Here is a 15800-nt window from a genome sequence, read left to right on the forward strand (position 1 = left end):
TTAAAATCACGAGAGGGAAAAATGCCAATATTTTATGTATGAAAGGTTTTATCACACCTGTGAAACAAACAATAAAATCAAATTTTCCGGTCATCTTGTTAAATGTGTTATTTTTTTTTTTTTTTCATTATAGTTATTCCGCTGAATACTAACTCGAAATCAAAGATCATTTGAAAATATGTTTCATTACGAATGAAACAAGCTGTAATTGTATTTTATGTGTCGTATGGAACAAACCCGTCAGCCTCAAGCATTTCATGCATCTATTGACAAATAAAGGTTATCTTAAGTAGCATAGTACATTCTACTCATGTTTTTCATATCTCCGAAACTGTTCGAGATATCACATCTCTCGTCACTGAAAACCATCTACGAGATTAGGTATGATATTGATCTAAGCATTTTTCGAAATGAAGCTTTTATTAGATTTTCACAAAAAATGGAACCACCTAGAACCACAAAATCTTTAGAAGGGAACTGCCTAGCTACTAATTTTTTTAGAAAGGAACCACCTAGAGCCACTAAATTTTTAGAAGGGAACCACCTAGCTACTATTTTTTTTAAGAAAGGAATCACCTAGCTACTATTTTTTAAGAAAGGAACCACCTAGAGCCACTAAATTCTTAGAAGGGAACCACCTAGCTACTAATTTTTTTAAAGAAAGGAACCACCTACACCAACTAAATTTTTAGATGGGAACTACCTAGCTACTAAATTTTTTTAGACAGGAATCACTAAGAGCTACTAAATTTTTTGAAAGGAACCATCTAGAATCACTAAATTTTTAGAAGGAAACCATCTAGCTTTTTTTAAGAAAGGAATCACGTCGAGAAACTGAATTTTTAGAAAAGAACCACCAAGAGCTACTTTTTTCTTTTTTTTTAAGAAATGGACTACCACGAGCTACTATTTTTTAAAGAAAGGAATCAAATAGAGCTTTTTTTTTATATATATAAATGAACCACTTACAGCCACTACATTTTTCAGAAAAAACGACCTACTGTCACTAAATTTTGTACACAGATAGATTTTGACCAGATTTAATCACGTATCAAATGATTTTTTTTTTCAATTTTCTGCTTGAGAGAGGGATTGAAGGATAAAAATATACGGAAAAATTACACTTAATATTTACAGTGAACTGGTGACTTGAGTTAGGCAACTTAACACTTTCTACGGTGTTCCAGGTTGCATATCTTTCAGATATATTATTTTACATTAACCCTATTCTTCGTGTGTGAAGAAGGAGCACTTCTGCTAATATTATACTGAATTTTCCACAATTACTGTATTTATATCCGGAACAGAAGATACCATTTAGTTTCCACTACGGGTATGATATTCAGTGGATTTTTCTTTGTTATTCCGCTAGACACGTAGATCGATAAAGAAGTATCGGCATTTGAAAGTGAGACCACTTACAAATAAAATAATGTATCGTATATCATCCTGGTAGGATTTCCCTTTCAAATATAAAAAGAAAATTTGTCGCGTCTACGGGATAAAAAGACGTACAGTAGGTGCTCTTTAATCCGGCATGGTTAAGCGATTTTTTAGGATTTAAGAACGTCAATATAGTCTTAACGGAATATAAAAGATAAATCGATTAAAACATGTATTTTAAGACAATATAATAAGCGCAATATTTTGACAGAAGCATTTTCCTTTTGATTAAATTTTTTATTCCTATTCTTCAGAAGGTTTCGTTATCTGTACTCGGGAGTAATCGGACTTCTGGCTCTTTCTGTACGTCATTGTGATCTTATGAATCATATACCCATACATGCTTTGAAAGACGTTCCTCATTATTGACTTTATTGCTTATTATGACATCACAGATGTTGAAAACTTTACTAGTAATAAGCAATTATTCGCAAAATACTCTTCATCGTTCCATACTTTTGGTAGCTATAAAATATAAATTTTTACATTTTCTCTTGTCCCCATTCTGTGGACAGCATACAGAAGGCATCTTCTGATCTCGAAAAGTTTCATGATTTCCACGTTTTTATTCTTTCTTTATGTCTTGACATAGTGAAACTTGCAGAAAATTTTAATTAGCTTTGATTTTAACCATTTCAGTGTTACTAAAGCTCTCAAAGAGGTTATAAATAGTCTAGAATTTTGACTAATATATCATTAAAATTAAAAATCTTTTTGAAGCATCTTATACTATCTCCTTTTAAGAAATCTGAGTATAAAGATATGTATTAGACATAATTTTCTAGAAATATCAAAACACAAACAAATTCAAAGCAGAAATGTTCCTCACTAGCAAGATTACTTTAATTCCAGCTTCAGGGAATTACGGTAATTCATACTGTTAACATCAAACTGACAAACATCCGAACTTTATTTTTTTTTAAAATAGGCTTTAGTTAAAACACACTGTAGTTACAACTTACACGAATAGTGTATGTAATGATTATCAATTATTCCGTACGAAGGTAGAACATATAATTTTAGTAATAATTTATTAGACCTGCTTTTACTGGAGAGGGAGTATCAATATTTTATCCCGGAGCTGCCTTGACAAACATCTCGGCGTGTGTTAAAGTAGTGCCACGTGATAGTTCTTTCTAATCTAGAGTCGTCGCTTCGAATCTTTCGAAGTTGGTTCGGTTTTATTTATTTCTCTACATGTCACTTTTCAAAATCTATAATCGAGCATAAAATTAACAACATTCTGTAATTTACAGATTTTCTGTTAGTTTCTATTTTAAATGCAATTAAGAATATATTTCTTTTATTATTTCTGCATTTTGACTGAACGATCGCTGCAATAATAGCGAAAATATTTAAATATTTGAAGCAATATAATTACCATAAAACATATACACTGGTTGTCTCTTCATCCGCTTATGGGAAGATAGTATTAGCTTACGCCCTGTATTACAGTTCTCGAATGGATGGTGTGATTTGGCTGCACAATATTAATAAATACATAAATAAAAAAATAAAAATTTACTTACATATAAACAATAGGCAAGAAAGGAAACTTAAACTGAACTTAAATTTCAACAGATTTAACCGGTGATCTCCAAATGAGAAAGAACAATCGCTATTATTTGCACTACTTCAGCTCACGCTGACATTGGCGTGAGAATCTTATCAACTCGACACCTGAAAATAAAATTAAGTTAAAATGTTCAATATTTGGTATCTATGGCGCATTAGACGACAATGCGGAAGACGGATCTAATAATTTATGAATACTACATACTCAAAATATGGCCAGAATTAGCGACAATCAAGTGACCATCCTTGTTAATATTTAAAGACATAATTATTAGGTTACAGTGAAATGTAAAAATGAATTTTATAAAGATTAAACGTCAGGGCAGGAAATAAATTACTTATTTATATTGTGTGTGCAGGACAAGCAGTTCCATTAAATATAAAAGGGATACAGAAAAGAATGTGATTTCAAAAGGTATTAATTTTCATCTCACACAGCCACGACCCAATCATTACCAGCGGCAACTTCAGAAGATTCTCATGCACTACCAGAAGTCTGCTTCTTATGTTTACTGTGGGGCTAACTGTCAAGATCGATTGCAGTAACAGAAGGCTTTGTGTGCTTTGCTTTGAGGTGCCCAGATCTGATTTCAATACCGAATGAGTTTCGTGTATGGTTTAAGAAAAAAATGCACCATATAAATAACAGGTGACACAGACAGTTTGTAGAAACTGGATGCTTGTGTAGAGACAAGAGTTTCATCGACCTCGTGTATCTGATGACAACATTAAAAGAGTCAGTGAGGTGTTTCTGCGGTCTCCATAAGTCAGTGTCTACAGCAAGCAGGAAATTGGACATGCCAAAAATAACGATGATAGGTGTTGCGTAAGCAGATACGTTTTAAACTGAACAAGATGCGATTGATGCAAGCCTCTACCCAGTTGACAACATGAAAATGTGTAACTTTTGCTAGGAGATGTAGTTAACAATGGAGGAAAATGATTTCGCAGAGAGCTCTACGGTGAAGCTGCATTTCACATCAGTGGCACGGTGAACAGACGTATATATGTATCTGAAGAACCGAAAAACCACATTCACGGATATAGCACCAGTGTAACTCTTCAAAAGACGTTTTCTTTGCGATATTCCGCACGAAATAGCACGGTACATTTTTATTCACTAAAGCACTTATGACTGACAACTAACTGGGAAACTAATTGTTACCTCAACTGAATAGTAATTATGATGATTACGTTCAACAACTAGACAAAATTATCTTCTTTCTCTATCCTCTCAGATTTTCACAGGAGTGTACGAGTGTTTTGAATTGTGTTCTTTCACAGAGACATTCCGGACATGCTCCAAATGAAGACAACAATCTTCTCCCTTAGCCGTTTCGTCCGACGAATCTTACATAATGCGCCTTCTTTTCTTGTGTATTCGTCAAAGACTGCGTTTAAGCACCATCATTGCCCACCTCTATCCAGGAACTTCGTAATCGAATAACGCATGAATCAGACCATTACAATGGTTTGAGATTAATTTGGTTACCGTGTACATATCTGTCCTGACACGCCAGGTGCATACATAGGAAGATTAAAGCATGAGAAATCTGGAAAGTTGCTACGACTGAGGGGTATGTTGCTCTCGTATACGTTAGAAATTTCTCTCTTTTGAAACCGCATTATTTTTGTGTATTCCCTGTATAATGATAGCAAATGAGTATTACCTAACACTTTTGAAATGGTGCTAACAATATCACAAATAGATCTAAATGTTTTTAGAAAGCATAATCAGACAACGTAAGTTCAAAATCTTGTTTAGTTTACAAGACAAAACATCGGACAAGACTTTTGAACTTAATACGTTTCACTTAAGCAAAGATTTTAAATGCGACTCTACATCTTATTGTTCATCTCAACTCGTATATCTTAAGATAATATCATACTCTTGAAAGCAGTTCTACAAAGATCAGTTATTAAGTATCAATTTACTTTAAACGAACTGTACAAACATTATTTATCAGAGTTTACGTTTCATATACAATATTACAAAGCAACCTATCATTTTTCTTCCTTCATAATTAATAACGTCCTTACCTTCCGACTCGAATAATAACAAGTTCGCTTGCAACACTGGTAGCGAGTAACACATTTAACTTAAACAAACAAACTACTTTCATCAAACGTATCATCTCAAATTGACAATTTCAATCTGACTACAAATATGTCATTTGAATTGCTAAATGATTTCTGCAAACGATATTGTAAGCAATGATGGTTTACACTGCCAACTTAAAAAACTTACATACATAACATACAATAAACAGAACAGAATCTAACAGAAAATTATATATATTTGGAAATTACATAACAATACACCATACAAAAACCACATAATAAGCCATCCGGTATACGAACTTTTTTTAAAGCTCATTTCTCGTATTATTTATATTTCATAATTCATATTATGATAATTCATGCCAAAATTACACTTAATCTAACCTAAAATAAACTCTCTGTCGCTATAGTACAACATGTGCTCCGGAAGGCCACACAGCGCACGATTAAGTGGGCGATGCATGGTCAGAATATAGTCTTCTATCAAGATTATTTCTAGTTTTTTGACAGGAATTTGCTACCTCTTAACTGCGTTGCCTCACGCTACTGTGCGAGCATCAAAAATTATTTGCCTCCACCGGCATACCTGAGACCACACGTGCTACCTGTTAGTACATTTTACTTGAAAAAATAAAAACTCTTATTTAAAAAAAAGTACGAAGTGCATAACATTTTCTGAAACGTCTTTTTCCCAATAATACCCAATCTACTTTATAAAATTATACTAGCAGAAACTTGTTTGTATAAACTGTTGTTTGTACAAACAGAGTAGTGAAACAAAATGTGAAAAAACTAAATAACTAATTCGAGAAACAAGAACAAATTTTATACTAGTGTAATATTTCTAACAAATGACAAGTATAACGAACATCATAAATTATTGAATTTGAAGACGATATTTTACACTCGAAGTGACTTACAAAACTAATGGGCAAGTCACAGCTAGGTTCAAAACAACTTAGAGAAAAGAAGCTACTCTGAGTTCACCTGACTTCGAACAAGTAAGCTAAGTAACACAGTATTACTATTGTACTAGAGATGAAAGAATGGGTTCTTGAATACATAATAAATTTTGGTTGTTGATTTAACTCATGTCTTCAATCCCCAATTACACTACTTCAACTTTTACAAGTATGGAACCTCGTATCGAACACATCAGAAAGCTCACGAAAGTGGGGGAACTGAGGTCTTTAAGTCAATATCCAGTAGATATAGTGTTAAATGAAAGCACGGAAGAACAGAAGCATGACCATCATTTGTGGAAGGTAACTAACTCACTCTATGGCTTATGGAACCCGGAGGTTCAATGCCGCGTTCACAAAACCTCTCAACTAACTTCTGTCCTTAGCCAACTGGATCCAGTTTCTACTTTGTAGTCCTATTTTTGCGGAATCCATCTTAATATTATCCTCCCATCTGCGCCTAGGTCTTCCTAATGGACGTTTTCCGATTGCATTTCCAGTCAAAATTTTAAAAGCGTTCCTACTTTCTTCCATTCTGGCCATATGACCTGCCCACCTGACCCTCCTAGACTTGATGACCCTAACAATGTTCGGTAAACCATATAAATTATGCAGTTCTTGGTTATGGAGTTTCCGCTATTACCTCCATTACCGTTCCTTTCGGATCGGAATATTCATCTCAGGATTTTATTCTAAAATACTTTTAGTAAAGGTAAGGATAGTTCACATTTGATTCTCAATAATAAAACTAGCTAAAGCTTTGCATTGTAACCTGCTACTGATTACTTAATATTACACTAAATCCCTCTATATTGTAAACTTTTCTTACTCTCGGATGAAGCAACACAGCCCACCTATTGTGAGTCTTGCATATCCATTTCCGATATAAATGGGCATTTATTTTCACAACTTTTTGGAATTATGAAAGTAAAGATGTTAATTAGAAAATTTATGTATCAATATTTATTTTTGTATATCACACAAAGACAATCAATACAACATAAGGCAACCTAATAAGCCTCAAATGTAAGAACATTTTGTCACCGTGATATTTTCATGTGTTGACCCACAGATATTTTCACCCGTATTACTTCAGAGATCTTGAAGAACTTACACATTTAAATAAATCAACAAAATATTCATTATATTATGTTGTTTTCTTATATTATGCTCCAATACCTTACACGATGCTATAATAGGAATAAAGAAAAAAATATGGAAAATGGATAAAGGATATTGACATCCTAAACAGGTACTTTTATCATTAAATAATTACTATTACGTTACGTTGAGGAGAGGAGAAATGAAAATGCCATGAAATGTCACGTCGCCAAAACAAAGCAGTAATCGATTAACTTCCATGGACGACTCTTGCCGCAAATTGATAAGTATTCTTCAGGTCTCAAAATTTATGATTTCTAACACCAACCGAAACAGTACTAAATATAAAAATGGCACTACTAAGACGCTTTTCCCTGTATTTTGGAATTTTCCACGAAATTACCCGTGTTTAATTTTGTGAAACCACATGTATTTAACTTATTTAAGGGGGAAAATTCTTGTTCTTCTGTACGACAATTAACTCCATTAGGATAAAATGCCGAAGTTTGAAATACCTGTACTAAAACGGTATATCATGAATAAAATACAATGTTTTGTGGGATTATATACCATCAAAAGCTAAAAACTGAGGATGAAGAAAATTAGTTAAATTCAATTACCAAAGCTGTTATGTATTTGGAAGCCGATTTGACACGTCCTGTTATCTAACTTGTGTAAAATAGATTTTTCGTTCACTGCTATTATAACAGACTGATGGAAAACATATTATACTGCTATATGCTAATTTGATTATTATTATACTATATACAGTAATATATGTATTATTAGCTAACCTTTGCATTAAAAGTTTTCTTATTATGCATTACGTGGTGTGCAGAAAACAGTACTAAAGGTAATATTAAATTGTCGTACAAGATGCTAGTTGATTGTTTTATTTCGCAATGCACGCAATTTCAAAGACAATAACTCCAACTCCTAGACACAAAAATAAAATCGATGGGCTAAACTGTAATAATGTTTCGAAGAAAGAAGAAGAAAAAAAAGGTACTGGAAGACATTGATTAAAGTAACAATATGCTACACTCTATATAACACATCGAGAGCAAATTTCAAAGAAAATGCATTTATACAATATGCTAACACGCTCAGGAATTTTAACAATTATTTTACTTACTTTAAATTCGGATTCCTGAAAATTTCTTGTACTTCCAAGCTTTCGGCTTTCTCCTGGAGTCTGGAGTCTTACCAAAGGATAGAGATAGAAATACTCAAAACATTAGGGAAATATAAAGAAATGGACTCATCGGGGAAAGGCAGTAAAGATACACCTTGTTTCACGTCAAATGATCTAATAATGAGCAATACACCGTTACCACTAACACGTTACATCATTTGAGGTGAAACAAGCAGCAACTGTATGTATCTTAAGATGTATCTTAACCGGAAGCATCAAGATGTATCTTAACCGTTCTTCTCCGTTGAGTCCATTCATTTATATTTTCTTCATGTTTTTATAACTGTTATTCTTCATTTTATTCTCCGCGAACAAGGCTTCAAGGGAGAGCCAAAAGCTGCGAAGTGAAGTGAATTTTCAGAAATCAAATGTAAAGAAGTTAACCAATTTTATGCAATGAAAAAAATTCAACTGCCTCCAGGGCTGGATTAACCCATCTGGAGGCCCAGGGCTAGAAAAAAATATGTGGTTCCCTGCTGACTTTACCTAGTACATTTCTGTGAAAGTACAGTAGGGGATATGTTTAATATTTTTGGTCATATTTTATTTTATAATGATTGTATCTTCATGATTCTTTTTAGATAGCCAGTTGAGATTTCGATCAGAGTGGAGGCTCCTGTTCACCTGGAGGTCAGAGGCTATAGACCTTACGTTACCACCGCCGTTATTACCATAATACAAACCATACCACTGTTATTCTCAAAATAAATTTTACCAAACGGAAAGAACTTTTGTCGTTGATTGTACATATGTATATTTAACTTGTATATACAGATATATATATACATTTAACTTGTTCTGGGCAGGAAAATCTTCATTACATAAGGAAAATCAACATTTTGGAAACTTTACTACGTATACAGAAGTTACTCACTTTTACACAGAGATTTTCTATTAAGGCAATTATATTACTATGTATCTACTTGAATTTTTTTCCTAATAGAAAAAACTCTGATCATATAGTTATTTTCGTCTTAAAGTTCACCAAGATTAAGAATAAAAATACACATGGAAGATTATACTGTTCTTGTACCTTAGTTTTGTACTCTTCAGAATTAATAATATTCTATTGCACGTAATAACTTGCGTCACGATGGTACACAACTATACAGTAAGACATGAGAAATAAATGACATCTCAACATTAATTTTATGATCCTTTCTTTCTACATAACAATAAATCAAATGTTCCGTTTCTCTAAAACGATCTACTTATTTAAACAACCTTGAAGAAGACACAGCAACGCAATTCCGAAATGTCATTCTACAATGTTGCTACATTTCAAGGCTTTAATGTTATGCGCTGATATTGTGATCTTCTCTGACCAGATTATGACTTTTTTTTTCAGGCTTTGCTACTTTGGAAATTTCTGTTATGCATAACTAGCTGAAATACTCTATCTTTAATTGATCAAGTGAACTACCAGACTGTCAATAGCTTGTTTACACTTTTATACACATGTATACCTTTTGAACATTTTCAAAAATAATTATTAGTTAATACCTTAATATTCTTTCCTTAGATCTGCTTCCAGTTCGTATCTATAGAGTACAAAGGAAATAGTCTCTTTTACGATGTAAGCTCGATAGGAAATAGTCGTTGGATGTGGTATCATCATAGACTTGTATGCCTTTGTTTAGAGAGAGAAAAAAAAAAAATCGCAAGTGACTTTCGTCGTTTATCCTCAGAGTGAACTTTTGTGAAATAGCATTTTTTAAAATATTCCGGTAGATACCTACCGTTTGCTTCTGATGAACTCTCAACAAATTTACAACTGAAAGTTACACTAATTGTTTGCGCTGACAAATTAGCATAGTTGGAAAACTTAATGAAACATTAAGGTTTAAAATTATAAATTAAGATAAGGAAAATTTAAATTAAAAATTAATGTCGGAAAAGTGAAATAAAATCAAACTTTTACGTCCCACGATTATGCCGGCTAGCCTAAACGAGACAGTGATGATGAGAAATGAATGAATGGTGGAATGAAGAAAGTGGAGAACTCCGAGAAAACTCACGCACACAGTGTTTATCTATTACAAGGTTCACTTGGCGCAAGCTGGAATCGAACCAAGGACCCCATGCACCAGAGGTGAACGCTCTATCACAGCCACCGCGGCCCCAATGTCGGAAAAATGTCACGGTTAAAATTAACTTCAAAAATTAATTGATTACAATGAAACTTAAAATATGGCAAATTTCACTATTATGCAATGAGAACTGTCTTGAGTTGTGAAACATGAAATAAAAATTTAATGGATAATTACCAAGAAAATTTATTGTTTTCAAACAAAATTGGTAACTAATAATAAAGATAAAATAGAAGTTCATACAATTAAGAACAAATTATCAATGTAAAGTATGTATGTTGTATTTTATATATATTTGTGTTTGTATCTGTTAGTTCTATGAGACAAATTTTTATATTATATACAGGGTGTTACAAAAAAAAGTGTCATAATAATTTGGAAACAGATTCCTCACATCAAAATAAGAAAAAAAGTTCATATGGACCTGAGCTCAAAAGTGGATAGTTTCAGAGTTATAGGGTGCCAAAAACGTGAATTAAAAAAAAAAAAAAAAAAAAGCACTACTATGGGATTTATCGTAGTTGGATTAAGACATCACTAAGGAACTGGTATGTGACCTATCCAAATATCCATGTTTAAGAATGATCCTGTACTTGCACACCAGTTTTTAGAGAAGGTGGAGAGTGATCAAGTACTCCCAAACAGCCTCTCTAAAAATGATTGTGCAAGTACTCGAAGTTCTGAAAGATGGATATTTGGATAGTTCACATGCTGGTTCCTCAGTGATGTCTTGACGCGACCACGATCGGTCCTATAGTAGTGGAACTATCTGCCTTTAAAGTTCATTTTTTTCACGTTTTCGGCACCCTATAACTACCAAACTATGCACTTCCGACCACAGGTTCATATGAACTCTTTTCTCTTATTTTGCTGTGAGGAATCTATTCTCAAAATATCGTAACAAATTTCTGTAACACCCTGTATATTAAAGTATAATATAATAAGTGCATATCATGTCAAGTTATTCTAAGTACATCTACAATAATGGTGATTTCATCGTTAGGAAGCCCACGACACAAACCTGAAGGGAAGCTGGGATCTGAATCAATACACTTCTGTAGTGGAACCACCCGTAAAGCTTTTGAAACAAGCCAAAAAGTTCTTACAGAATAGCCATTTCATACGGTTTTCGAAAAACGTAACTATTACTTTTCAACGATTATCAATTAACAATTTACTTCTGCAAAATTTAATTAATTAAATTAAAAACCCAAATGATTAATCGTTAATATTTTAATGAATTAATTACAAGCTTCCGTATTATCGGAATAGTGTTCCAAATAAAGAATAAACGTTAAGAGTTTCCTATAGGCATTTCATTCAATTGAACCGATTCATAAAGAACCGGTTCCTGCCCTTGAACTATAAAATGTTGGAAATAATAGTAGAATCATTACAACATTTCATTGTTCAAGGACAGGAACCGGTTCTTTATGAATCGGTTCATTGAACGATTAAATTGAATGAAATGCCTATAGGAAATTCTTGACGAATAAACTAATCTGGAAAATGCGGTAGTTCTCTGCAGAAAAATAAATAGTAAACATATGCCGATGCATACTATCTTTATCTAGTAACCAAGCTATATGCAACTATAGATACAACGGTCGGAAATATTCTTTCGATGGCACTGGAAATGTAAAGTTACGTGACATCCATTCATTTAATTTGTACGCACATAACATTTTATGCTGATACTTTTCTGTTTCAACCATAATTGTCTTACTCAATAATATACAATAGTATATTATTGTGAAAATCAATGATATACAAACTTCATTACCATTCAAAACATATATTTTCCAGCTGCTTCCAGGATTTGCAGAAACGCTTGCAGCTATGTATTGACTACGTAGAGAACCAATTCGAAAGTGAAGGAATCATTAGCGGGTTGGCTGAATTTCGTATTTTTCATAAGTTCAAATTCGTAATTTTCGGAACAATGATTTATATTTCAGTACCCGAGCAATCTACTAACAATGAACAACTATATGAGTGTTACAATTGAATCATCACCTGGACAACTCAATTATTAATATAATTTAAGGGCCTATCCGGTTTGCCATAAGGACCAAACTGTGTTACGTGATCTGGTCAAAAGTCACGTAGCGTGGTGAATTGAGTCTGGAGATTCCAAATCCAAATGTGACATATTTCAAGCACGTAACCTTCGCCCTGGGTAATTCGCAGAAGATGCATATACTTTATCATTGTTATTGATTTTACTGAAACAACTTGACTTTTGACAATGTTCTATCCATATTTACCTTACTTACTATACATAGTTTTTAATCTCTTAATTATGTCTTTGGAATAAGCTTTCAGCTAGCCATCTCATTATAGTTTCTCACATATGTGGACTTCTTTATTTATTTATTTATTTATTTATTTATTGATTTTCCATTGACTTTAATGTTCATATTTCGTGCTCTTTGGCTATGTTCCATCCATTTTTGGGCAATTTACATTTGGAATTTAGAATTTACATAATCTCTTCTACATTGGAGCTGAATATCTATCATCTCCCTCTCTTGGTTTTTGATGTAAGTGGAGAAATTATTTGTTTTTCATTGATTTTCCATTGGCATTGCCATTAAATTTTCGTACTTTTCTGACTATGTTCCGTCCAGTTTAGGACAATTTGCTTTTGGAATATAGAATCTCCATCGTCTCTCCTTATTTGAGTTGAATTTCAGCCATCTCCATCAAAGTCTGATCATATTATTATAACCGGATAGGCCTTTTTCATTTTATACACTTCTATTATTTTACATTTATTAATCGTTCCTTTTTACCCTCATATTTTTATCAACCAACCCGTCCCTTGAGAAAAGTTCCTCCGTTAAACAATCTCCATATCTTAGAATACCATTATGTAGTTCCAGAAGCCAATATGACAGTGAAGGTGACGTTTCTCATTTTCAGTTCTTTCTTTTTCCTGTTTCCTTCCCTATCTGAAGTAGCGTCAGCAAAAGTGTTTTTTATTACTATTTCTCTCTCTTTTTTTTCTGGTTAACAACACAAATACACACATAATACAAATATGTGCATCTTCATTTCAAGAAATAACATATAAAAGTATTGTCTTTATTCCTTTTCTCTATAACTTTACCTTGTACAAACGTAAATTTTCTATTAGCACTGTTACAAGTCAACAAATAGGAACTCTTGTAAACATTCAAATATTAATATTTACAAAAAACAAGGAAGATATGGACTTCTGTGACATTGAAAAATAATAATACATGCATGTGTTTTTGCATCACCTACAGATAAAAATAATTAAAAAAAAAAAAAAAAAAACATGGCGAGTACACATTAGTAGTATAATACCATTAAAGCATGATCAGCACTCATTACAGCTGTAGTACTTACACAATGTTTAAGAACCCGAATAAATTTCAATCTGAAAGAGATCTTAACAACTGATTTCTTTAGCAGTTAACACAGTAAATATAATATATATTCCACTCTTAAGAAAAAATGGAAGAACAAACGAGAAATGTCAAATGCTAGAGCACTCCTGTAAGTTTGTATCCTTGTTTAATGCTGAGTATGTCATTATTTCCAATTTATTCTGATTATGCTCTCACAAGATACATACTCTTACAGTCATCCAGACAACACTGTTACTCTTTCATCACTAGAGTCTGAATCATCGTGTATCAAGTAACGGGTTAAATTATATTACGGAAGTTGCATGACTGCCAAATTAATTGGACATGGCGGACAAAACAAAGGAGCATAAAAATTACTTAACGTACACTTCGTACAAGTGGTTCCCGGCTCAATGTCACTGTGAAATGATCTAGTTCACATTACACATTAAACGTAAGTGACATTTCAAGAGGTTGATAGTGTGTACTGAAGTTCATGAGCACTCATAATATTCTGGTGTATATATATATATATATATATATATATATAAAGAAAAGAAAATCGACTAATACAAACTTACTAGACGTTTCTTACTCTTAATCCCATAACTTAAATTTCTTATTCTGAGAAGAATTAACATCAGAATTAATCACTGTAGCTTAAGCAAGCTCTGGTTACAAATTAAAAGTGGCAAAACTGCATATACATACTCAAAATTAATTTGGCACTACAACATCACCCTGTAAACCCAAACACCAGAACCTGCATGCAAATATGGCCCGCCCCGATGCTCAGAGCTCTACAGTGCACAAAAATTTATTTGAAACAAGGAAATTATTTATTTAAAAAGTACATTCAGTGTTTTCTGCTGCATTTTACCCATTTTTAAGACATATTATGCATTCTTGATACCTGTATTGAACTTCTCAATCCGTACACATCTAAGGGTATGCGATTCATGAGAGCCACCCTAAAATATACACACATTAAATTACTTTTATAGATTATAACAAAGTAATGAAATATTCTCTTTTCCCATAAACTATTAATATCTATAAAATTTTTTAAACTTAAAAACATACAAAAATATATATTTACATACATATATCCTTTGCTAATTTGGTACCAAATATATATATATTATATTATATATTAAACTTCTCTTATGTATAAAATAATAAATGCTCTTTAATTCCATTTCTTGGCTGAGTGCTCTGCCCGAAGGCTTACTTACCTAACTACCTAATTCATTTAAAGAAACTATAAATTGCACATTGTAAAAGAATAATTTCTAAAGATAAAAGGCCAATACCAGAAAGTTTGCTCAAAAGCCCAGTGCAGTGAAGTCGAAAAGTTGTGACAGGAAATGCAGAACAGGAAGTCTATAAAGCTGGTATTTTCCTCAAAAGATTTGTACTTTGTGTCTGATATATCTTGATGACTTCACGATTTATATCCAGAAATCTGGAATATCATGCAAGAAAAAAAGAACAGTTCACATATATACTCATGCAACTAAACACAAAGATTTAAAAAAAAGTTATAAACCAAGCACTGTTTTGGATGAAAATTATAATGATGATGATGATGATGATGTTAATCGCTGAATGTCACATAAGCAGTTGTATATTTTAGTTGCAGATATAATTTTGGTATTAGTTTGCCCTTTCGTTATAATGATGTCACACTGACTCTAAATGATAAAATAAACATCTTATTGAGATAATTTCTATATTTCATTTTTCTCATTCCAATTTAAGCTCCATTCGCATTTGATTTCATTCGTTCGTTGACATGTATCAGTGGTTCATTGCTTTCATAGGAAAATGAAATGAGAATACCCTTTGAATTAGGTATTTTAGAAGCTAGTTTCATTCCTTTCCTTCCACAAAATCTGTATAAGTTTTTTCAGAATCATCCAAACCATTTAAAGCTAGTTTGATACCGTATTATCGTACTCTTTCGAATACAGCACGATATTCTTAGTATATAAAC

At 32.6% G+C, this 15800-nt stretch overlaps 1 protein-coding gene across 3 annotated transcripts in view; it reads right to left on the reverse strand.

The window, feature by feature from the left end:
- Window positions 1-1813: 1813 nt before the first annotated feature.
- LOC145663032 (transmembrane protein 135-like) overlaps window positions 1814-15800 on the reverse strand; it is a 67180-nt gene continuing 53193 nt past the window's right edge. Inside the window, exons 9-10 of one of the 3 annotated variants that reach the window (XR_014127140.1) lie at window positions 15118-15269; window positions 1814-14775 (exon numbers count right to left, since the gene is read on the reverse strand). Coding sequence is in view for 2 of the 3 variants with exons in the window: in XM_081729170.1 (XP_081585296.1) it covers window positions 14691-14775 (85 nt within the window). In the remaining variant the exon portion in view is untranslated. Of the gene's footprint in view, window positions 15270-15800 lie in introns of all 3 variants that reach the window. The other 2 variants (XM_081729170.1, XM_081729171.1) reach the window with 2 other exon arrangements.

This window comes from Thermobia domestica, chromosome 10 (genome assembly GCF_964235325.1).
Source record: "Thermobia domestica chromosome 10, izTheDome1.hap1.1, whole genome shotgun sequence".
NCBI classification, from domain to species: domain Eukaryota; kingdom Metazoa; phylum Arthropoda; class Insecta; order Zygentoma; family Lepismatidae; genus Thermobia; species Thermobia domestica.